The 25,315-nt window shown below is 39.3% G+C and overlaps 2 protein-coding genes across 3 annotated transcripts; one reads left to right on the top strand and one right to left on the bottom strand.

The window, feature by feature from the left end:
* Nucleotides 1-210: 210 nt before the first annotated feature.
* bop1 (BOP1 ribosomal biogenesis factor) lies at nt 211-8,063 on the bottom strand. The gene is made up of 16 exons (XM_037693542.1): nt 7,907-8,063; nt 6,785-6,973; nt 6,598-6,693; nt 5,994-6,148; nt 5,795-5,912; nt 5,584-5,685; nt 5,273-5,485; nt 5,023-5,184; nt 4,856-4,936; nt 4,696-4,765; nt 2,875-3,007; nt 2,564-2,747; nt 2,195-2,486; nt 1,988-2,072; nt 463-570; nt 211-382 (listed from the first exon to the last, which is right to left on the bottom strand). Exons 1-16 carry the CDS (start codon nt 8,033-8,035, stop codon nt 229-231), a joined length of 2,271 nt encoding a protein of 756 aa, XP_037549470.1. The 5' UTR covers nt 8,036-8,063; the 3' UTR covers nt 211-228.
* A 3,927-nt stretch (nt 8,064-11,990) lies between these two features.
* Nucleotides 11,991-21,257, top strand: hsf1 (heat shock transcription factor 1). 2 transcript variants are annotated; one of them, XM_037693695.1, is made up of 15 exons: nt 11,991-12,432; nt 14,677-14,785; nt 14,953-15,089; nt 15,558-15,682; nt 16,173-16,248; nt 17,090-17,151; nt 17,419-17,488; nt 17,794-17,912; nt 17,998-18,200; nt 18,284-18,440; nt 18,839-18,910; nt 20,369-20,474; nt 20,559-20,612; nt 20,758-20,800; nt 20,881-21,257. In XM_037693695.1, exons 1-15 carry the CDS (start codon nt 12,307-12,309, stop codon nt 21,066-21,068), a joined length of 1,647 nt encoding a protein of 548 aa, XP_037549623.1. In that variant the 5' UTR covers nt 11,991-12,306; the 3' UTR covers nt 21,069-21,257. The 2 variants fall into 2 exon arrangements, with proteins under 2 accessions (XP_037549623.1, XP_037549624.1); XM_037693696.1 differs by lacking the exon at nt 18,839-18,910.
* The last annotated feature ends 4,058 nt before the right edge of the window (nt 21,258-25,315 follow it).

The raw sequence follows: 25,315 nt of genomic DNA, 5'->3' as shown, positions 1-25,315 counted from the left end.
TGTTTTTTAATAGAAGATTTATAAACAAAGAGCACACATGAATAGTAATGTCCCATTTTATTGAATACAAACAGTAAAATAAACTAGAGGAAAGGACATTCTCTCTGTTGTGGAAAATAACAACCCGGTGTCTAACTGGTTGTTAGGACACCCATGGTTTGACACCTCCACCACAAACGGAGAAGTTCAGCTGCTTCACCAGCAGGCAGCAACATAAAGAGCAGCTCGTTAGGTGAAGAGTCGGACGGTGGCGTCAGCCCCGGAGGAGAAGACCCAGGGCTGTGTGGGGTGAAAGGTCACATCCAGAACACCAAGGTCATGAGTGATTGCATGACCTCTCAGAACTTTTACAGGGACTATCAACGGGTTCTGCAGCAGGTCGCTGGAGAGGAGAAGAAAAGTTTGAGCCTTTGTTCAAAAAAGACCTATGTAACGATGAGTGTTTATTGTATGTTGTATTACTTGTAAACAGTCCCGTGACAGACGATCACTGATCCATCATCTGATGCCGAGGCAAACAGTGGGTAACCTCTGTGATAGGCCACACTCCTCACCGCCTTCTTATGGTGTCTGAAGTTATTTTAAAAGATCAATATCATCAATATGAACAAAACATTACTATACTTTTCACTCACACAATTTGCTGCTTCTTTACGTTCCTTTTACTCGGACTGAATTCATCTCATTCAGTGCTTTTACATCCAAACTAAAAGATATTGAAGCCAACTCAATGAAATGTACCCGTTTTAATAGCTAGCTTGTTTTATAGTACCTGTTTTTTATAGCTTGAAATTTTCTTTTAACTGTAATTTTTTGTGTTGTGTTTGTTGCTGCCTCTAAACCAGGTCTCCCTTGAAAAAAAGGGGTTTTAATCTCAATGGGTTTTTTTATCCTGGTAAAATAAAGGTTAAATTAAAAAATAAGTAACTAGAGAAATTAAAACATACATTATATACATTACAACAAAAATGTAGAGTGCTAAATGACTGCTGACATTTGATGAAAAAGCTGAAACTGAGTTGTTAAAGTAAAAAAAGGCCAATCACTAGCCAAAAGTAGCAATATTGGCTAAAATTATCATAAGGCTAGATAAAACCTAAAAGTAGCAGACTGTTAGCTAAAAGTAGAAAAGGTCTAGTTAAAAGTAAATTTAGCAAAAGGACAAATAAAAGTAGCAAAAGACTTGCTAAAAACAAAAAGGAGCAGCAAATGAGCTAAAAGCTAACATAAATAGATAGATAAATACATCAAAAGCTTGCTAAAAGGAAAAACTACCTAAAGGCTAAATAAAAATAGCAAACTTGTAGCTAAATGTAGGAAAATGCTAATTAAAAGCTGTGGTACAAGTAGCAAAAGGCTAGATAAAAGCTAAAAATAGCAGAATTGTAAATAAAAGTAGCCCAAGAAGACAAAAAATGAGCAAGAATGCTGAAGCAGATTTTAAATAGTGCAATGTTTTAAATAAGTAAAAAGACCTTGGTGTATTTATATATACACTGAGGTCTATATATAAATACACTGAGGTATTTTTACTTATTTATATATAGACCTCAGTGGAAAATAATTTTGAAAAACCTGTAGGAACTATATTTTTTGTATTAACTTTTATTTAACCGTGCAAGATCAGATCTCTTTTGCAAGGGAGGCCTTAAGGCAGCCTAACTTGCATGTTTTTAGACCGGTATGGAGGAAACCGGAGTACCGGAGAAAACTCACGCAAACACGAGGAGAACATACAAACTCCACACAGAAAGACCACAGGTCCAAACCTAGGATCAAACTCAGGACCTTCTTGCTGCAACAGTGCTAATCCATCATGTAGCTCAACGTAAAATATCATGAAAAGGTAAAAAGCTACAAAAGTCATGGGAGTCCTCTCCAGAATGAGCTGAACGTTTTCAGAAACTTAACAGTGTGAAAACAGTGACGCAACGAGTAAATCTGATCGTTGTTAACGATCCTTTTGACAAACGTTGACAGAACGTACCGCAGCAACTTGTAGGGTTTCGTTGAGAGGTCGAGGTCGAACCAGCTCAGCCTGCAGTCGTAGCTCCCACAGATCACATGATCACCTGCAGGCAGGTAGACAGGTGAGACACCGGCTCTGCCCCTCAGCAGTCACGATTGTTTAAAATATTTGTTTGGAGCAGGAACTGGTGCTGTGGAGATGTGATTGTTTTGTGGAAGTACTCACCCCCAGAGTGGATGGCTATGCTAGAGATCCACTTGGAGTTGGCTTGTAGTTTTTTGGTCATTTCCTGTTTGACCAGGTTGTAGATCCTGACAGAACGCTGGGTGGCCACAAAAAAGTAGGGCCTGATAGGGTGGAAGGCTACACACTGGACAAGCCCTTTGTTCCTCCTGAAAGGATTCTGGCTCCGCCTTCGGCTCACCTGGTGAATGAACACCTGCAGGTGGCTCGAGTGGTCAGGCATCACCGTCGCCAGGTAGTCTCCTTTAGTATGCCACGTCACCTGGTGGACAGCCTGAGGACACAAAGAGTCAGTGTAGTCCAGAGATGGATCAGAAAGACTTAATCAACATCTTGGGTGGATTTTCTCACTTTAGGATGTTGGATTTTGAGACGAATGCCGTGATTTAGCTCCTCCCCCTCAGTGTTAGACCAGACGACAGTGCCCGACGCCTCTGATGGCTCCTCCTCGTGTTCAGCAGCGAGAAGTCGCTCTGACGATGAGATGACCTGTCTGTCTGCCAGACCAGGAGACAAAATCAGGACCTCCGAGTTCCTGAAAACCAAAAACAGGATGTCGAGAAGGAATTAGCCTGGACCTGGCCGTGGTATTTAAATTTAACAGATGGTTTAACGAGGCTTTGAGATAACGTGAACAAAAAGAGAAGCAAGCAGATAATTACACGGCAACAGCCAGGAGACAGAAAGACGAGTTGGGGTTCCACGCCACGCTCTTCACAGCTCCGCCCACCTGGACCGTTTTCAAACAGCGAGATGTGCACACCTCCCACAACCTGACGGTGCCATCATCACTGCCTGGAAGAGAAGAAAATATACAGAACACCCGTTTTAACAATGCTCCTAAAAACTACACTCATATCAGCTGCACTCATAAGACTGAAGTTTTTAAAAAATGTTATCAATTCAAGATAAACCAAAATCTGCCTTACTATTTATTGAATATTTTCTGGGCTTACCAGAAGTTTCTGAACTCATCTCCATACCCAATATTTTACTAACACATAGACCTATGGGGTATGTACTACATAAATATAAAAGCTTATGTTTTTCTTTTCGGCTGCTCCCGGGGTCACCACAGTGAGCAAATTTATATGAATAACTGTGGAATTGTTTTGAAGTTTCCTGACACAACCTGGGCTCAAACCTGCAACAAGACTGCAGCACTCAGCACTGACCACTGAGCTACCACGCCTGAACATGAAAATGCAGAAGTCAAATGCTTTTAGCTTTTGATGTGTGTGTGCATAAGTGTTTGTCTATAGCATTAGCAAAATGTCCTGAACTACTGGACGGGTTTAGATGAAACTCATAAGGTGTATAGACATGGGTGGGTACTACAGGGTGGAGACATGAACACAGTTTTAAACTGCATCAGATTTACAGATATTGAACAAGAATTTGATGAGTTAGTAGCTGAAAGTCATTCACAGCACGTTCTCTCAGCGTGACATTTCACAATATTGCATTAAACTGCAAAGAACAGTCAAGGCTCGACTAAAATGACGTCTGCCGTCATTTCTCCACACAAGATATTCTTAGTTTAAAACTGTGGTGGACGAGACGGATTCTTTTCATGGAGTGCTGTGCCTTTAATGGAATTTGTTTTCCAAAGCTCTTTGTTATAATTAGATCATTTTTCTTCCTTTCCCCTATAGTATATTATAATATATTATAATTAGATCTTGACGTGTTTAAGAAGACACTCCAGAGCTGACAAGTGTTTTCCTCCAGTTGTCTTTGCTCGACAAACCTGATCGCTCTGGTGATAAATTATCTGAGAGCGGCATCTCGGTTCAGTCAACAACCGACAAACCCAATAACTTTTTATTGTAACAACAATAATTTTAGGCAGTGTTTTGTTCATTATTGTAACTGAACAAACATCTTATTGAGACAAACTGTAGGAGTAAGCTGACATTTTTGTATTTAGAGACAAGATTTGAACTCGGCGCTTTTTCAATAAATTGTTAATTTCATTTTTAGTAGGGATGCACGATATTATCGGCACGGTATCGGCCGATATTAGCGATAAAGTTAAATATAGGACATCGGCCACTACATCAAAATAACTCACTGGTATAAAAGGCACTGTTTGTTTTATATATATATATATTATATTATATATTTATATAGTTTACATCATTTTCAGCCCCTTTTTTGGCATCTACATTTGGTAGCAGACCAAGTTGACAAAGATCATGCAGATTAATGTATTTTAATTCCACAGCAGAGAAAGCTGTGTAGTCTCTGTAAGTAGATCTATGGGGAAAAATATTGATATTGGTTATCGGCCAAATAAGTTTTAACCTATCGGCCAAAAATCCAATATCATGCATCCCTAATTTTTAGTACTTGGTTTGAGTCAGTAAGAGCAAGCACATGTCAAAATACTGTCTGCTTCCATTATAAAATTTTAATTGGGAAAAAATAAAAAAAAATCAGAAACTGTGTGGATAAATGTTCAGTTGAATACATGACGATACCTGAAGCAAGCCACTGTCCTGAAGGAGACGCACTGATGGACCGAACCAGACTACTGTGACCTCGATACACCTGAACACACAGGTAATCATGAGCGCAACTAAAACAATTCAAGTTTGAAATAATCTGTTTACTCAGTGTTTAAAGGTGGTGTGTTTTTACCAGAGACTGAGTTGTCGGGAAAGGCTGCAGGTCTTTTGGTTTGGGAAGTTTTGGAATCAGATCTTCAGGATTCACGTTCACCTGCAGACAGAGAAAGAGTCAGTGGCGTCACAGGGCTAAAATATAGCTCCCCCTGGTGGATAAAAGACTGAATAAGTTGTGGTTACCCTCATCTTCCTCTGTCGGGGACACAGGTAAAGATCAAGGCAGCGCTCAAACCTCTCGTGGATAAACCGAGAAAACGCTGGAACCTGACGAAGACTGGAGAACTTCTTGGGAATGAAAGGCAGCTTCCTGTCCAACGGATCCTGCTGATCCCACAGAGCTTGCTGTAAAAGGGAAGATGAGACGACAGGCATGAAAACAGATGTCAGCTCTAATTTCATTGTTAAATAAATGCAGCAAGTGACGACAGACCTCCTCTTCTGTGAACAGGTACTCAGGTGGGGGGTTGTAGGACTCCTCGTGACCAGGCAGACGGGTTTTAGGGGCTGGAAGGTGCATTTTGTGCCTGGCTAAAATAGAAGTGTCCTCACTAGCCCACAGGTCGTAATAATGCCCTCTGCTGTCATCCTCTACCCGTCGAGGTTTAATCCAACCCATTTTGATAGCATGCACTAGTTTGGACACCTGTGGGCAGGTGAGACAGACAGAGTCAGACAGGTAGAGACAGACAGGCAGAGTCAGGTTACAAAATAAAACCACTGCAGCGATTTTGTGGTTTTTACCTTCTGCTTTTCAATCAATGATGGGATGAAGCTGCGTTTGTCTGCAGGTCTGTTTGTGACTGGATGAATCATGACATCTTTACTGAAGAACTCCACAGTGGGCTGACAAAACAAAAAAAGAGGTAATTTGACTGTTTTAACTGGTTTCCCCCTCAACAATTAAGACAAGCACGTATGTGTTTGAACAGGACAAGTTCGGGGGTAACTGTACCTCATACTCATTGAAGTTGACATCCCCAAACTGTCCTCTCTGCAGACGATTCACCAGCTCGATCTGGTCGTCTGACAGCACGATGTCACTTGCTGTCTTCTTGTCGTGGACCGTTCTCCTGCAGACAAATCCATGTCAGTACCGTTAGCATTTCTTGTTTGAAACTGTCAAGTATATTGCATGAAGCTAGACGGCTCACCAGTAATCAGGATTCTCCATTTTGTCCAAGAACTCATCAAGCTCATCCTTGTTCCTAATTGGCTTAAAGATCTTTTTCCCATCCAGATCGTAGCCAATGTGAGGGAAGTCTTTGTACCACTCCATGGGAATGTTGCCCACTGTGTTTCTGATGTCCTGTAGAACATTGGAGTTTGTTATGAACCAGCAGGAGAAGAGACATGTAGCTGTATTGAATCATTCCTGCATAGGCCTTTTGTATTTAGTGACAACTTACAGAAACCTTGTGAGGGATGAGTACTCAATAGTCTATAGATAATGTGGAGTTCTTATTATTGCTAAAGGGCAGTGTTAATTAAACATGCATGAGCTAATCTCAAGTGTCTGAACAGAAGATCAGTGGACTAACAAGTTGACAGTGATTCATTGCATGAGTTTGAACTGTGTTCTGTGACTTTGACAAAGAAGGGAGAAAAAAGAACATGTATGAGGAATAATGAGGTAGATTGTGAGAAAAGAGTTAAACATCAGAAAACTTGACAGAAGACATGTTGATCATTAAATGACTGAACTACACATGAAAAACAACAGAAGCAAAGGGAACATAGAAATTTATAAAATCCCACCTCCTCATCTGAGCTGTCATGTTGATACTCGTCTGCTCTCTTTACTTCCTTTTCTTCACTCTCCTCTTCTTTTTCCTTACTCTTCTTTACCTCTGTCTGAAGAGGACAGCATGGGTGAGTCCACAGGCCGAACGTGAGTCTCACCAGCTAATCAGCCGTTACACAGATAACCCAAGTTAAATGTTACCTGTTGACTCTCATCCTCCTCATTATCTTCATCTGCATCATCATCATCTGATCCCTCCTCCTCATCTGATTCCTCCTCCTCCTCTTCTGAGTCACTCCCAGAATCCTCCAGTCCAGAGTAGACACTGTCCTCACTGTCTGATAGATCGGCATCGTCCTCATTAACAGGTTCCTTGCTGAAGTTGATGAGCTGAAGGAAAGACAGAAGTGTCACACTCAAAAAACTAATTAATTTAACAATAGTCCCAATGTATAATCAAACAATTAAGAGAGATTAGCTGATGTTATTCTATAAAACCAGTGCCTGCCAGCTGCAGTGAATTTTAATGAAAACATTAAAGGATTGGGTGAAAGCTGATAGGATAGCAGTTGTGGGGAACTGATGATATGCAATTTTGGAAAAATAAATTGATAAGAAATTAAAGACAAAACAATAAAAATATAAATTAATTTCGGTTTATTTCTATAGCACCAAGTCACAACAGAAGATGTCTCAGGGCACTGAAAACATTCACATACATTTTTATAAAGCCATTAGTAAAGTTAACTATCAAAGGAAGCCAGCAGACTGCATTGAATCCAAATCACTGAATTAAGATGGTTGTGAATTTATCTGAAAAGGAAACAATCAAACCAAAATGTGTCTCGGTGCAATTACGAAGATAATTGATTTTAGGTTTATAAAATTAGTGTGAGGGTCTCAGCAAGATGAAGCAGCTATGTGCAGTGTGTCAGTAGCTGTGTACAGTGGATAAATAAAATAAAATAAATAAAATGTGATTGTATCTGACTACCCGATATAATTTGCCTCTTTAATCCAGGAAAACTGACTTGACACCGGGAATGTCTCCATTCAGAAAGTGACAATTTCAACTAAAACAAGTTTAGCGTCAAACAATTTTAATAAACCCTGTGTTCATTAGATTGTAAAGTCTAATTAGGTGCACAGTTAAATCATTTTCGTCAACAATAACTATTAGAAAATGTTAGTGTCAGCTTATATGGGGGTTGAAATACTCCACGCTGTTTTGCTTTGACTTTTCATGCTAAGCTAACAGCCAGCTCGTGACCAGTTCATCCCATTCAGTTATCTCATCTTCATCCCGGCTATTAAGTGCCTCACCTGATCCTCCTCCTCCTGTAAACTCCTCTTCTTGACTGTTGTCTTTTTCTTCTCCATCCCTGCTCTCTTTTCGATAACCTGCACGCTTTTTTTGCTCCCCTCCATGAGACGCTTCGTGGATACCGCCATCTTTGTTTAGCACCGCCTACTGAATACGGCGCGCAATGGTTTGTGGGTTTGTTGGAAGTCGCCCAACAGTGACGTCACTGATGGAGAGGTTGTCAAAATTCGAAAATTGGATTGTTGCGCCGCTTAGAGTTTTGTTGGTTAGGATGTATCTATTTCTAATCCGAGAAAGGACACACTTGGCAAGAGCTTGTCAAGACATCTTTCTTGGCTGCACGTCATGTTTGCCATAAATATTAAATGGCTAATATACTAATATTTTTGTTAAAATGGTGGTAAATGCATTTTTATAACTTTCTGCATGGTGTATATTGTTAATAAATAAACTGTAAACAAATGCATAGCTGTGTTCAAGTTTTCAGCATCACTTGTTGAAATAAAAAAGTAATTAGTGTGGAGTAAATAGGGTTACTACCGATCATAACTATTGCCAATATGTGCTTGCAGTGACTAGTATAGAGTAAACATACAAGCTGAGGGAGGGGTCATTTAACACTTGATCAGTAACTATTTAAAGTAGTCCATACCTGTATCTTTTGTAAAATTAAATAGCCAAAATTATCTGTAGGCGGGCAAATTTGATATAAAATTGCAGCAAATCACATCAACATATTTAGCACATGACCTATATTATAATACTGGACCCATACTATAATATTAAACCTATACTATAATACTAGACCTACACTAAAATACTACACCTCTAATACTAAACCATATTATATTACTAGGCCTCTAACACTAGACCATATTATATTACTAGGCCTCTAATACTAGACCATATTACTAGGCCTCTAATACTAGACCATATTATATTACTAGGCCTCTAATACTAAACCATATTATATTACTAGGCCTCTAACACTAGACCATATTATATTACTAGGCCTCTAACACTAGACCATATTATATTACTAGGCCTCTAATACTAAACCATATTATATTACTAGGCCTCTAATACTAAACCATATTATATTACTAGGCCTCTAACACTAGACCATATTATATTACTAGGCCTCTAATACTAGACCATATTACTAGGCCTCTAATACTAGACCATATTATATTACTAGGCCTCTAATCCTAGACCTATAGTGGGGACTGAGATGGGTATAGAGGTAGGGCAGCCGACCTGGGACCAGAAAGTTGCGGCTCGACTCCCAGCCATTCCCACATGTTTTGGTGTCTTTGAGCAAGACACCCAATCCCTAATTGCTCTCCGGGCGCCTACATAGCTGTCCCACTGCTCCACCTGGGTGTAACCCAGGTGTTATGGGTTAAATGTAGAGCCAATTTCGTCATTGTATGAGAACATACAATGACGACAACACATAGCACTTATTATGCTATAATATTAAACCTATAATACTAGACCTACACTATACAATTACACATCTAATACTAGACATATACTATAATGTTAAGCCCACACTATAAAACATAAAAAGTGTTAATTAACTTTTTTATGTATATGAATGTTTCTGTTCAGTGCCCTGAGATGACTGCTATTGTGACTTGGCATTACATAAATAAACTGAATTTAATTTAACTGAATACTAGACCCATACTATATTATTAAACATACACCTCTAATACTAGACCTATACTATAAACTAGACCTCTAATATACCTATACTCATATTAAATATTTACTATAATACTCGATGTGGCTATATGACGTTTTCATTATTTAATTATTGTCACTTGTTCTTTAAATTGCTGCAATCGTTGCACAGCGATCCCACAATACCCATTTTCACTCTCTCAAATCCCAGGGATTATGTCATTGGGAAAGTTGCCTGAAATGTTTTTGTGCTTCTCTTAATTTGGTTAAAAGTAAATCCGCTCAACAACTTTATACTTTGATTAACAACTTTGATTTGATGTAAACCTCTTTACTTATTCCTTATGTAAATTTTCTGTATAATTTTAAAAATTTCAATATATAACTCAACCTGTGAAACCTAACTGTTACTTTGAATTACACTGTTTGCCTTGGTTTGTTTGTAAATAAAATAAAATAAAAAAATATCTGTGGGAAACTTGCGGAGTCAGAGGTTACACGTCACAGGGACATGCGAGACGAGATTGCTGCGAGCGCCCCCTGCTGGCTGAATGAAGAAAAAAACAGAGGGAGGGGCCAAATATGTTTATGCACGTGACTGTAAAACGTGCAACTCTTTGTTGCCTCCTACTGGCTGAGAAAGGAGATACAATACACAAATACTGTCCACGTGTGTGAATTATTGTAAATGCCAATTTTTATCCAATTTAATGTACACATTTATTTTATATTTTTAAATAATCAGTAGTTCAAAGTAAACTTTCTGGGAAAAAAGTACCCTGATTGATAGAAAAACAAAACTGAACTGTTTCAAAATTTTCATTGCATCCTCCTGTCTATATGAATAATAAAAGCAGGAATAAAGACCAGGAGATCCACTTTTATGATCTAAATTCTAAAGAGTTTTGACATTTTAAAATGAGTAAAACATCTATGAGATGGTTTAGTGTTTGTGTGTAGTGCATATACATGTTCAGTGTTTTATGCATTTCACGTATCAATTGAATTTGTGTAATCCCAGAAATAAAATCAGGATTTTAGTCTTGCGGATAACTCTACGCACTTTGACTCTTCAAGCCGGGTTGATCCTTCTCACATTCAAGAAGTCGTGGTCTGTAGTCATTCAAACTATATTTGTTTTTCTTCACACTCATGCAAAACCTGATGAATGAGAAGCTAAATGCTATTTTTTTTAATTGAAGACAAAGGCATAAAACCATGTGAACCCATTCATTTAAGTTTTGAGCTGAGTCTATATTCAAATTCAAAAATACTTTATTAATCCCAGAGGGAAATTAAATGTTGTAACTCATCATCCTGGTTTCATTAGAGTTGTTCTAGATGCTGATGTCTGTGGGCAGGAAGGATCTCTTGTAGAGGTCTGTCCTACAGCGGATCTGAAGAATCCTCTGACTGAAGACACACTGTTGTTGTATGACAGTCTGATGAAGAGGATGCTGAGGGTTGCCTATAACGTTCTTCATTTTATGAAGAATCCTTCTTTGTACAATCATCTCCAAAGGTTCTAGAGTCCACAGAACTGAGCCAGCCTTCTTTATAAGCTTGTTGATCTTTTTTTAAATCACTTGCTCTGGTGCTGCTGCCCCAGCAGATGATGGCAGAAGAGATACGCAGCATCTTTCTGCAAACACTGAAGGACTTCAGCTTCCTCAAGAAGTACAGTCTGCTTGGTCCCTTCTTGTAGACGGGTTCACTTCATTTCCAGTCCAGTCTGTTGTCCAGGTGAACCCCAAGGTAGTTCTCCACCACCTCCACTTCTTCTCCCATGATGGAAATAGGGTTGGACCTGCTCCTGTTTCTCCTGAAATCTACAATCATCTCCTTTGTTTTGTTCACATTCAAGATGAGATGATTGTTTCCACACCATGCCACAAAGTGGCCCACCAGTTTCCTGTACTCAGCTTCTTGTCCATCTGTGATACACCCGACGACTGCAGTCATCTGAATATTATGCTATATTTATTATAATATATGTTGGGTTTTCTATTAAATAATTTACTGATTTGGCTAACAAAGAAGTTAATAAATAAAAACTTCTTCAGAGTTATTTCTCATAAAACTATTGTGCCCTTTCCTTAAAAACACCATGACATTACAAAATAACAAAACATGCTTAGCAGTTTAGTAATAATAAATAAATGTAAACAAGTACAGTATGAGAAAGAGGGCACTTTATGTGGTGCTACAGTAAAACCTGAAATTGAACCCTCCGAATGGCAGAATTTAGTGGATTTTCAACATGTTCCAAAAAAAGATCACGTTTCTTTAAATACACGTCCAATTGTATAGTGTATGGTTTTAATTTGTGGGCTATTTTGGTCAAACTAAAAATAATCCAGAATACGGTGGTTTACGTCACAGCGCGACAGAAACAATCACTTTACGTTACGGAGCGACAGCCATTCAACCAGCTGCTACGCAGTTGTTTGTTTTATCGGATTTGTTGGAATTTTCCACTACGGGGTTTGTTCAGACTAAAGTTTGAGCATCAATTTGTGGATTAGTAGAGATTAACGAAATCAAGGACCCAGAGGGAACTTTCCGAGATGCCGCTCGAACCTTAGTCGGCCACAGAGTCGCGGTGTGTCCGTTCGTGTGTTGGTGTTTTAGGAGCGGATGGGGTTAACGGCTGGCTAACTGTTAGCATCGACAGCGAGTCCAGTGTGCGCTTTGTTTGTCGTCGTTAAAAATGGAGTTTCTCGGAGGAGGAATTGGAGGAGTGGTGGTGAGCGGCGGGAACGTCCCGGCCTTCCTAACTAAACTGTGGACCCTGGTGGAGGACCCAGAAACCGACCCACTTATCTTCTGGAGCCCGGTACTCGCCTAACCTTATTTTAGCCTAGCCTAGCTATGCTAAGTGCTAACAACACGCTGACCACTTTAGAGAGTTATTTCAGTCGCCAATACAGTTGGAACTTTATTCAGTTAGACTAAAAACATCAGTTTTACATTATGTCTGGTTGTTACTGTGGCATTATTGTAGATTAACTCAGGCAGGTTTGTTTGTCAGCAGTTAAAAAGTCAGACGTAGCCAACAGGCTAGCCGATGATCCCTAGATAATGAGATCTGGATTCCACCATCAGGTCCTCGGAGAGTTCCTTATTTGCACGGCTGTTGTGAAACAGCTGGTAATGCTCGTTAAACTAAAGCCAGACTTCTAGTTGCTCTGAGATTAGTCTTTAGTGAAACTTGTTGTCCTACAGCAGATTTCAGTTTTCTGTCACTTTAGCCAACATTTTGAAATTTGATGTTCTTGGCAAAACTGACCATAATACATGCGTCACACCTGCTAGAATGTAACGAGACTTCTTGAGAAAAAGAAGAAGCTGTACCAAAAACAAACAAACAAACAAATAACCCTGCAATTAATTGGATATAACGTCATAGGTTTATGTGCCCATCATATCAGTGTGATGCTGTGACCGTGGAAAACTTTGATGAAGCAGAAGAAATTCTCACTTTTTTATGTGTAGATTACTCAGAAATGCACTCATGAGCATTTATTTCAAGAAAAAAACAATGCTTGTGTAACTTAAATTGAACTTAAAAGCCCTCACAGTTACTTTACCATAAAGTTTCATTTAAAGCTATGCACAGGGTTAAACTAAACGATTGTTTGACACGTAACATAAAACCCCAGTTTGTGTAGCAGTTGCAGGTAAAACCGCAAAAGGAAAGTGTTGTGCTGTTATTGATATGACTTATTTTTTAGATTCCTTGTATCAGAAGTCAACTCATGACTGCTGTGCCAGCAGCAGATCAACTTTATTCTTCAGGTCTAACAAGGTTGAGTCCGTCCAGATGACCTGACTCAACCGTGTTAGATTTATCTACCTGGATTATTGAGCATGCATCACGACATTTATTCTACAGGTGATGAGGTCTCAACAAACCTAATTTGGGAACAAATATTTGTCTGGGATGATGTGAGCACCCTTCAAGTTTTGATGTAGCTTGACCACAAACATTTCCCTTCCAATGGCTTCTGAGATTCTTCTGGTTGATTTAAAAAGTATTTTGGTTGTTCGTAAATCTGTTGTGTTCAGATCAATTTGAGCAACTTCTGCAGAAGTTTTCCATCTTAAATATTTAAATTTGTTCATTTAAAATAAAAAGAATTCAACAGATGAGTCAAAAGCTCATTTCTTTGTGACTTTGTGTGTCCAGTGCGGCAGACAGCTGGTTTGATGATGTGAAAACAATCTATAGAGCCAACAGCTATTAAGATAAAAGTAACGCAAAAGAGTTTCAATACTTTTTTATAGTTTATATTTGATAAAATCTACATTTATTTCATCTGTATTGTAACAACGTACTGGTACAAGTTCGTACTGAAGCTGATTGCAGGTGATCGCAACAAAACAAGGTTGATAAACTGGGATGTAAGCGACACTAGGACCTGACAGATCTCATCATTTGATTCTTGGTGTACATAGGTCTATCATAGATGACACCATTTCTGAAAACTGCAAGCAGCTGTTTCTAAAGCTCAACTGTGATTTAGCAAAACTGAATAAAACATTGTTACATGTTAAATTTACTTTGTTTTTGATCAAAGGGCAATTGCTTCATTTGGTTGGGTTTTTTGAGCTTTACGAGCACCTTTTCACATAAAATCTCACAAGATGCCTTTTCACTAGCATCAGTGTTGGGTGAAATGTCGGTGGTGGTGAGTTGAAGTAGATCCCCTGCTCTTATGTCTCTGAGTTGACAATGCAGGTAATCACAGATCTGAGCGGTTATGAAGTTGATGCCGTTGCCAACAAATCATGCTGGAGTCAACGACCACTGACAGTATTTGCAGCCTGTTTAAGTGACATGAAAACAAAACTAAATTAAAGAAGAGTAGTTATGCAATGAACTATACACATATATTAAGCCAAAAAAAAAAGTTTTCCTGGCATAGAACGAGCTACACGATAATATCAGTAAACTTGATATTTGGTCAGATTTTAGTTAAGCTTAAGGGCCAGTTATTTGTGGATGTATTTTTATCTTATTTTTTTCCCCATAATTAAAGCTTTTGTTAATTCTGACTTGTTTGTGTTTTGGTGTCAGAGTGGAACCAGCTTCCATGTTTTTGATCAGGGTCGGTTTGCTAAAGAGGTTCTACCAAAGTTCTTCAAGCACAACAACATGGCGAGCTTCATCCGACAGCTCAACATGTGTAAGTACCAGTAGTAATTATTGCTAATGAAAGGATCAGATTGATATTAATTCTAACACACTGATCACTTATGATAATTAAGTTTGAAATATTCAGAACAAAACAGATGTTTGTTTATTAAATGCAGAAGCTCACTGATGGTGCTGATTGTCTGTATTTGTGTTCAGATGGTTTCCGTAAGGTGGTGCACATCGAGCAGGGCGGTTTGGTGAAACCAGAGAAAGACGACACAGAGTTCCAGCACCCGTTCTTCATCAGAGGACAAGAACACCTGCTGGAGAACATCAAACGAAAAGTCACTAATGTACGTACATGAAATGACACCTGACGGCACCACAACACATGTCAATACTTACTACTTTTGTCTGATACAAAAAATTTTTCAAAAAACAAACTACAAGCATCTCTCTGTATAAGTTTTTAGTATCTGGATATAATTTAAAAAAATATTCTTGTCTTTATCATATCTTACAGTTTTGTAAATACAGCCTCTGACAAACAGTAACAGCTGCCGTATTTGACTGTATCATCATTTATTTAACAAAAACTAAGCAAAATACAAACTACACCCATAATTTACCCATGATAATGAAGAAGGCAAGATGCAGCCATGTGGTGCTAATAATCAGATTAACTTGATACGGTGCTCATCAGCAGGGGAAGGCATTGAAAATAGTAAAAGAACGAGAAAATATGTTTGTCCCTGGTTACCTTTCTGTCACTTTGTTCTTGTCTCCATGGTAATAGTCTTTGTCTCACATGACTCGTGTAGGTGTCGTCAGTCCGTCAAGAAGAAGTAAAAATTTCTACAGATGAAGTCAACAAAATCCTAAACGATGTCCAGATAATGAAGGGAAAACAGGAAACCATCGACTCCAGGATCCTCACCATGAAACAGTAAGAACTAGGAGGAAGACTCTCGAAGGGTTCTCTGTGAACGTGTTTTAAAAACATAATTATCTCACAAAGGACAAAATAATTCATGCTGGATGTATTTTCATACTCAGAAGCTATTAAGTGAACATCTTTGTAATTCCCTGCAAACTCACAACTTGCATGTGCCCGTCACTCACATAAACAATCTTTTTTATTCTACTGGTATTATCAGCAGCAGTTTATTGAGATTCTTGTTTGAATCGGTTTTGTGTGCATGCTTTCTTTTTGAATATAATCTGGTGTTATATCCTTTAATTCTGTTTAATTTAGGTCTATTTGATAAGGATGACGCATGAAAACATTAAGTACCAAATGTAATGTGAGACTTCAACCTAATTTACAGATCTTGTCACTGGTTAATCTTTTTTTTTTTTTTTCAGATTACTTCATAATGTACATGCTAATACAAAATAATTATAATAAACATTAACCTTGTTTCTATCTGTTTCAGTGAGAATGAAGCTTTATGGAGGGAGGTGGCCAGTCTGAGACAAAAACATGTGCAGCAACAGAAAGTCGTCAACAAGGTACACAAATATTTACACGGATCAGACTAAATGAAGTGGAACACAACAGAAGTGGCACACACCTGGAGCCTCATGCATGAAAGTGTGCAGCTGTCATACTAAAAGTTCACGTAGAATAGAGCAGTCGCTTGGACCTTCCTGTCGTCTCTCATAAATAAATATGCAAATTAGTATAAATGCACTGCAGGTTTCTTTCCTGTGCCCAAATGGCAAAGGCATCGAGTCAGGCAAAACAAAACAAAATGTCCTGATTGTTAAGTAGAACTAGTAGATTTATACTAGTGTGGAGGTGGAGGCAAGCCATAAAATTATATTTGATAGTCATTCCTCTGAGGTTTGTAATAAAAAGGTAAAAAAAGTGAGTGTCAGGAGGTGGAAAATGCTGTTAATACATCAGGATCCTAATAATGGTGCCTAATTGTTACACGAGCGTTTTGTGCGTACACGATGACTTACCTGAGGGTAAGAATTCATCACACAACAACTTGATGGAAAATAAATCTGATGTTGCTGGTTACAATTACTTTAATTATGTACTAAAAAAAAAAGAACTGCCTAAACATTTATGTGCATAAAGGAGTGGTGCATGAGAATCTGCTTCTGCTCGTGAAGTAAGACAAACTAATCTGTGAATATTTATAGCTGTTGAATGTAAAGCTCCAGTCTAAATAAAGCGTCCTCATAAAATGTCCCCCGCAGCTTTAAAAATACCGACCCGAGCTGGCTGTTGTCAGCGAGGGGTTCTGCTGTCTGCTCGTCTTCCAGCACGCAGTCCGTCAGCACAATGCTGGCTCGTCACCGCGGCTGTTAACTGAACTAATTATAAACTCTCGTCTTGCAGTTGATCCAGTTCCTGGTGTCTCTTGTTCAGACCAACAGACTTATAGGAGTCAAGCGAAAGATGTAAGTTTAATACAACAAATTCCACACACTTTTTAATTTCATTTAAAGTCCATTAAATCTTTATCACCAGTTTATATTTAAGTATCATCTTCTCAAACATCATGAGTTGTTTTTCAGCTAATTATCTAAATAATTCAAATTATTATTCAAATTGTATTATAATTAAAATACGTGAAAAGTTAGTGAAATACTAGTTTAAAAGTAAATCTAAAAGTATTTTATACCAGTGTTTATTGTATTTAATAATTTTTTTGTCTCTGCGTGTAGTCCTCTGATGCTCAATGACTCCAGCTCCACCCACTCCATGCCCAAGTACAGCCGGACCTTCTCATTAGAGGTAAAATCAATCCTCTTACTTTTCTCTAAATCAGCTCTTAGCAGATTCAAATGAGTTCAGATGAGTAGGATCCATTGTGTCACATTCTAGGTAAATCAATAGAACAGTAAGTAGAAATGATCATTTAAATAACAGACCATCATCGCTCTGGGTTGAGTTACTGCTCAGCAGATTGGCATCTTATTGAAATACAGACTAGTCCTCTGTACGGGTGTTTCGTTATCTGTGGATTTTTATTTCAGTTAATCGTTGTGTTGGTTATTGTGATCACTGATTGGTGGTTAACCTCTGTGTTGTCTCCTCAGACCCCAGCGAGTCTCCTCTCACCCGACTCCCCCATGAATTCTGGGCCGATCATTTCTGACATCACAGAGATTGCTGCTTCCACCCCAGACGATGCAGCCACTGACTGGACTGACTTAGGGTGAGGACTTATCAGATCATTCAGCTTTGATTGTTCAAAGATCGCACAGTCTAAAGTATCTTAAGACTTTCTGACGTACCTGCAGAGAGAGCCAGTTAGCTTACATCAAAGAGGAGCCGTCCAGCCCTGAGGTGGAGGTGTCTCCTGTTCTCGAGGGTGAACAGGACTCGCTCGTTACAAATGTAGACACCCCTCTGTCCCCGACTGCCTTCATCAACTCCATCCTTCAGGACAACGAGACACAGCCGACCCAGGTCATTTCCACAACCACCAACACCGCCCAAGCAGGTAGATATGTTGTGATTCATCAACTGATCGATTGATAAAACAATATTTAATCTCAGCTTAACCATAGTCTGTCTTTTCTGTAGACAGTCCCATTATTGTGTTGAGCCCCACCTCCAGTGAGCCCCCTCCATCACCTCCAACCCTCCAGACATCAGCCCCTGTCACCAACCTAAACTCTGCCGCTCCACCCAGCCCTGCCACACCTCGAAAGAAATGTCAAGCTGTTGTGTGTCTCGACAGGTAAGTGTGGGGTCACGGTGGCAGCAGGATGTGCTGGTGGCCGCCTGCTTCTGCTCTTCAACAACCTAACGACTGCTCCTGGACTGTTCTTAACAAATGGCCACCGTTAAATACCTTTAACTGTCTGAGCACTAACACCTGGCAGCTGTACCTGCACTCTGAGGAACTCTTGCAGCTTCTGCAACAACTAAACACGCCAGCTGCTCCCCTAAAACACTCAAATAAGTTCTTGTTGCACGGCACTTACTCCACTTACAGAGGCTGCCTTCAATTATTTCTTTATGTCCCACTAAGCACTATTTAATTAAACATTCCTAGGGTCAGTACTTGTATATCTATTATCAAATAATAGTTCTGTTAAAGGTCACATGTTTTATTAAATCCTTGTGCTTTCCTAGGTTCCACCCTCCTTCCTCTGCAGGTGGACTCCCACCTGACGCTTGGCGCATCGTATCCAAACAACCTGACAAGTGAATCTTTAAATAATTATCTTAGACTGTATATAAAAGATAGACTCAGCCTCTTGGTCTTGAAAATGAAATCACCTCTTTAAGCGTTTGTTCTTTCTGCTGGTCATCAGGGCGAGGGGACTCTTCTGGTTATAAAAACAGTTTTAAATCAAATCATTCACCTCCTACCTGATGGGCGTGCGTTTTTTCAATCTTTCGTGTTCATTGGTGCTTTATAAAAAGACGACCAAGAAGAAGAAGAAAAGGGTTTCCAGTCCGAGTATCATATTTGGAACAAGAATTCTAATTTACAACGCTCGTTCCTAGTGTCAGCAGGTTTTTACTGATATTCATCCACATCGTTTTGCACAAAAACATAAAGTGACTTTCAACCTGTTGCTTTAAAATTTTCGTCCACAGTCGCGCGAGTTCCATCATGATGGCTTCAGTCTGCTTTTATGTAAAGTCTTCTGATGATTATAAACCTTTAGGATACAATTCTATTCATACCTTTAGTGTTGTTCTACATTTTTTGGTTCTCGTCATATGAATAAATACCAGACCAGTAGTGTGTATATTTTACTGACAATGACAGTAGTCCTTCGTTTATCGCGTGGGATCCATACCCTGAAGCCCTGCGATAAGTGAAAAACCGTGAAGTAGGAATAGTAGTAGTGAGTAGTACTTAGTATTTATATGTTTTTAAACCTCATATTTGCAATATTCTAAACAATGTTTCTAAAAGCTGTAAGAGCACAGAATGTCATGATCTCAGCTCTCTCTGCCTCCGGCTGCTCTCTGCCAGCACTCTTGGCCACGCCCACTTCTCCGCTGCAGAGTGGAGATATGACACGCTGCAGGAGGAAGCTTCTCCTGCAAGCTGTGGGCTGCACGCAGCACGTGCAAAATAATTTATTTGAAATAAAAATCCCATGCCAATCGTGTGGCTCATCCACCAATCTGCCAGTTGTTTCCTGTCCAACCTTACTTTGAAAAACCGCCGCGATAGAGCGAACCTGCGAAAAACAAACCGCGAAGTAGCGAGGGACTACTGTACTGCACATCTTTCCAAAACCTTGTCAATACATGGCTTCATCTGCTGCTGACGATACCACTTCACTATTTAACCTGAGAAATACACTGAGCCACTGTTTTAAAAATATTTTTGAATGAAATAAAACGTATCTAGTTCATCAGCTGCTTTTTCTTTTCCGATTTAACGTCCTGCTGCGCCACCACTGTACCTGCTCATACGTCTAGTTTGTGGTGTATTTCCAAGATTAACCTCCTTCAGGAGACATTTATGATAAGAGATAAACAAAATGTGGAAACACTGAGAGCCAGAGACCGGAGATATCCTGAAAGACAATTTGACTCTTTAGACACACTGTTGGTTTGGGTTCATGTTGACATGATTAAAAAATGTCGAATAACACCAGACTTTTTATATCAGCTGACATCCTTCTGTCTTCCTTTCAGGTCCGATCTCGTTGATCATGTCGACAGTATTGACAACGGCTTGGAAAACCTACAGACCATTCTGAACTCGCAGACCTTCACCTTTGACCCATCTCCTCTCATGGAGGTGAGTCCAGCTGTGATTCATATATTAATGTTTTAACCAACTCGTATTAGCATGGCTGCCTTAACACAAACTTCTTTTGTTTAGTTTTTCAGCTCACCTGGTCCCTCTCCAGACTTTGACATTGACAGCTTGGATACTGTGAGTTTAATATACACTCATATTATAAATCTACTTTAATTTCCCCCAGTCATTATTATAAAATCAGTTATTTTGCAGACAAACTCAAGAAATTAATTAAAAAGGTTAATTTTACATCTATCTAAATAATAAACTGTTTTGTCAGCTGCTGGCTGAAGAAGTTCCTAAAGAAAGTGAAGGCAACACAGGTAAGCATTTCATTCAGATGAGCATATACCTCATGGCTACTGTTGTCATGGTAACGCGGTGCCTTTTCTCACTCCTTCAGGAAAGCAGTTGGTGCATTACTCAGCCACTCCTATCCACATAACAGAGCCTGTCAACCTTGAGGAGGGCGGGGCTGACCTGCCATCCCTCCTGGAGTTGGAGGCGGAGCCTCTGTTCAGCTCCGACACGCCCACAGACAACCCAGCCGACATCCTGCTGAGCCACACCCAACTCGACTCTGACCTCTGATGTCTTCAAGAATGTAGTGACTTCTCGGTAACCATAGCAACAGGACACTGAGCACTGACTGCAGCAGCAATAGTTGATAACGTTGATCACTTGTAGATCAATCATTAGGTCAAAGTTCTTGTTTTTATCATGCAGGTGTTTTTGATCAATATTAATTCATTTCTATACTTTTATCGTGTTTATTTTAGATTTTATTTCTTGTTTAAAAATTTTTTTTTGTTTGTTGCTTGTATTAAAAAAAAAGGAAGAAGGAACAGAACCAGGTTCACCTGTTTTCCTGCTGGTCTGTTTGTTGCCGTAGCAACAGATCTGAGGACAGTTAACAGGACGAACGACGTGATGAAAATCAGGATCACGTGACCCCGGTCCGGTCTTGTCTGCATGTTGAAGTCAGATTTGATGGTTGTATTTGTTTTCATGTGTAAAATTTAAAGAAGAAAATCTGAGTATTTTTGGAGAAAATTTATTACAAAGCATTTATCATTCTGTTATACCTCTGTTACCATAGAAACAGATGGGGATGCATTGTTCAAGCTGTTATTGGGCTTTTATATGAGCAGGGGTGTTGCTCGCTTCAGCCACGTTCAGATCTTTTCTGATGCTTTACTCCGCCTCTTAAATACCCACCAACCCTTGAAGATCTCCTCCACCGGGCTCTGACGGTGCAGGAGACCCGAGAGAAACCCGTAACTGCTGGGACAGCCGAGTGCTTCCAAAACACAGATTACTGAAAGTTGAGCACCGATCTCTCGTTTCTCCCGAACGACAAATGAAACTGCAGCTGTAGAGTTTTCATTTGTTAAAGTGGGGGTCGCTGCAGATACTCGTGCTCTGAGCGCAGCGTCACAACGGGTCAGATCAACGCGTTCTGATCAGTTCTGTGCCAGAGAAATGTAACGGAGCTTCACTCACTTGTCAGCATTTTCAGCGGTTATCCACATAAACAGTTTTATTAAAACTACCAGCTTCTGTGCAGTGGATCACTTCAGGACATCAGGTGTTTTGTTTCAGTTTTATGAGACATTTCAGAGAAGATAACGTATCGACGGCAATTTTACTCCTTTAAAAGTGTTTTGTTTGCAGAAATGTTCCGCTTCAGCTGCTAAAGCATGAAAATGTTTTAATTCCATGCAAAAAGACAAAAAAGTTCTTACACAATTAAAACTGCTTTTGATTTACAGAGTAGCTGAGTATTTAAAGTGTTTTTTGCCTTTTTAATTGGAATCTGATTTCCAATTTCTTCTATATGTTTCTGTATAGTAGTTTGTTTAGATAACCTTTCATTTAGAAGTTTTAAAACGCTTTTCTGTCACAGTGAGGTGACTCCTGGTGTCCTAAAGTTATTTCATTGGGTAGAAATCCACAGGTTTTGTCAGCTGCTGTACAAACAAAGCATTCTGCAATGTAAAAACCTCTGATTTATATATTGACTTTTGTTCAATAATACATTTAATTCCAATAAATTATTCAAGCATAAGCCATCTATTTAATTTACCTGAGCTCACCTGACTCGGCTTTCTACACGCCGGGAGAGGAGGATCCTCAGAAACCAACAGTTTTGGATAGAAAGTTTAAAAGTATTTTGATTGCGAAACATTTGGTTCAATAAAACATATAAAAATAAACATCTTTGTTGGTGTAATCATTTCAAATCCATGATTAAAAATTAATTTGTCGGTTAACTGGAGGATCTGTGTTGACAAAACGCAAAGGTTTGATGTTCAAAATAGACAAACTTTTATTGTTGAAGTTCAAAACCACAATTTACAATTAAAATGATGTCACATCTCACATGATGTCTTTAAACAGAATCACCAGATGGCCGAGATTTCACCTGAAACTCATTTACGTCCCCTCAGTGGGTCCGCACCATTTCTACACTGGCGCAGAGTGGTATGTGAAGCAGGTGGGGTCTACACAGTATTTACTGTAGCAATGGGTGGGAGGTGTTTATGTAAACCAGGACTACATAACCTACGCAAACAGATTTGTTTTGCATTAAACTACAGGTAATGGGTATTTTTATCTTATTACACATTTTAGGCTATCGTGATCAAAACACCCCCCCCCCCCCCAAAAATAAACCATGGTTAATTTTACGGAGCAACCATATCGGCGCCAGTGAAAGGAAAAGGAGCGGACCCAGCAATTTCTCTAAAATAAAATAAACGTCTAATATTTTTAAATATTACAATACAAAAGGAAATGCCCATGAGTGTTTCTCATTTTGTGGGAGGGGCTTATAGCTAGTGGGAGGAGTCATAATTCCTGGGCCATTCTGATTGGTCGGTACACTGGAATCGAAACCTCAAAAATCGCACTCGTGGCTTGTTGTGGAAGTCAGCAGGTATCCTCCAGTTCCACGTTCTCTGCAGCTGAGACACAAAAACAGTTTGTTTCTTTTCAACAATGAATTCTGAACCTTGTTTTAGTTTGGCTCTTTACTGTAAACGAGGGGTGTCTAACCCTGGTCCTGGAGAGCTATTATCCTGCATGTTAGAGGTTTCTCTGCTCCCAACACACCTGATTTGAATTAATGGGTGATTATCAAGCTTCTGCAGAACAGGAAGAGGTAACAACCACTGGACCAGGCGTGTTGGAGTGGGAACAAGAGTAAAGCACAGGATAGAGACCCTTGAGTATCAGGATCAGACACCCCTGTTGTAAAGTTTTATGATGCTTTGGGCAGAATGGATCAGATCTCGGGGATTTTACTCAGGCACGTTCCATCGGTGTGGCCATTCAATGTGGACATTTCGGAACCGTTTGGACCAACACAGACTCAAGGTAGATGTCATTAAGTTCTGCCTGTCCCCAAAACAACTGTGTTTATCTGAATTTGGTTCCCCTGGCTGGCCTTGAAGGTCATCTTATTTGAGTTCGCCTGGAGAACATATGATCTGACGCCCCCCCCCCCCCCCCCCCCCCCCCCATCGAGGAATTTCCAACTGATCAACCAGATGAAACCGCCTGAATAAACATTGTGTCATCATTTCAGGACTCTTGGATTCCCGTAGGCGTTGTCCTTGGCCATTCCCCGACTTCCCTCGAGAATGTTTACGGATCTCACCGGAGGGAACTGGCTGATTATTCCATCCTCATCAGAACTCTTACAGCGTCCTCGAGAGCGTCTATGGACATGCTCACTGCTCTCGTCGTCTCCCCCCTCTGCAGATTGTCTACGTCACTATGTGCTGTTTGTGCGAGGTGTTTTTTAATATTAAGAATTTTTCTTCTCAGCCACGAAGAAAGAGTCTGATAGGAATTTTTTCGCCTCCAATTCCTACATGTGTCCAGTTTCATTACTTATTGTCTGTCTAAACAGGTCTCACTTGTAAAAGAGTCTTCTAGGCTCAATGTGACTTCTCTGTCTAAATAAAGGTTGAATGAATGAAAAATAAATAAATAAACTCTTTTTTTTTTGCTTCAATTTCCATTTTCCTTTCTGTTGGCTACTCATAATATTTGACCTGTTCTGTGCTTCTTTTTTTTTTTTTGTTACCAAACTTCTTCTTTTCTATTTTCTTAAATAAAGTCCTTTAGGAATCATTAAGGGTGAGGTTACCGAGTTCACCAGCGCGTTCCTGGAAAAAACTAAGAAAATGACCTGTTGGGGACATTTGGTTTATGCAAGTTAGAAGAACACGGGTTTGCTTTAAAACCATTAACAGAGAACTTAGAACATGAAAGTGCTGAAGAAGAGGGTTAAAAATATACAAATGAAATAAATTCAGATTAAAGCAGAGGTCAGAGTGAGGTGTTACTGACCTTCAGGACCTTGACCAGATGGGTTGTACTGTTCAGTAACTGGACCTGCAGAGGACACGCAGAACCAAGAAAAGAGAAAGAACAAGCCTTCAGCAACTGATCTCAGATCAGACACAACGTTCTGAGCCCTGAACTAAAAGAACTTCACTCTTGTAGCTTAATTTGCCATCTTATTTTAATTTGTTGCCATCTTATTTTAATTTGTAAAAATAAATAAATCTGTATGCCTCTTTTATAATTGTCCATTGTTGTCATCATTCTTTGTTGAAATCAGGTCTCTCTTGTAAATGAGTCCTCGAGGCTCAATGTGATTAACCTGTCTAAATAAAGGTTGAATGAATGAATTTATTTATTCTTCTACAATCATTTAGATATGGATATTAAATTTGGTGCATTTCAGGCTGCATTCAGCCAGAGTGTTTAAAAACTGGTTTTAATTTTGTTTGAAAAATGTTTGTAGACTAGTCTCAGATTTGTTT

The sequence above is a fragment of the Nematolebias whitei genome, chromosome 19, assembly GCF_014905685.2.
Source record: "Nematolebias whitei isolate Nwh7 chromosome 19, NemWhi1, whole genome shotgun sequence".
Lineage (NCBI taxonomy): Eukaryota > Metazoa > Chordata > Actinopteri > Cyprinodontiformes > Rivulidae > Nematolebias > Nematolebias whitei.
The sequence above is the reverse complement of the archived record's forward strand: the minus strand, read 5'-3'. Positions and strand labels throughout refer to the sequence as shown.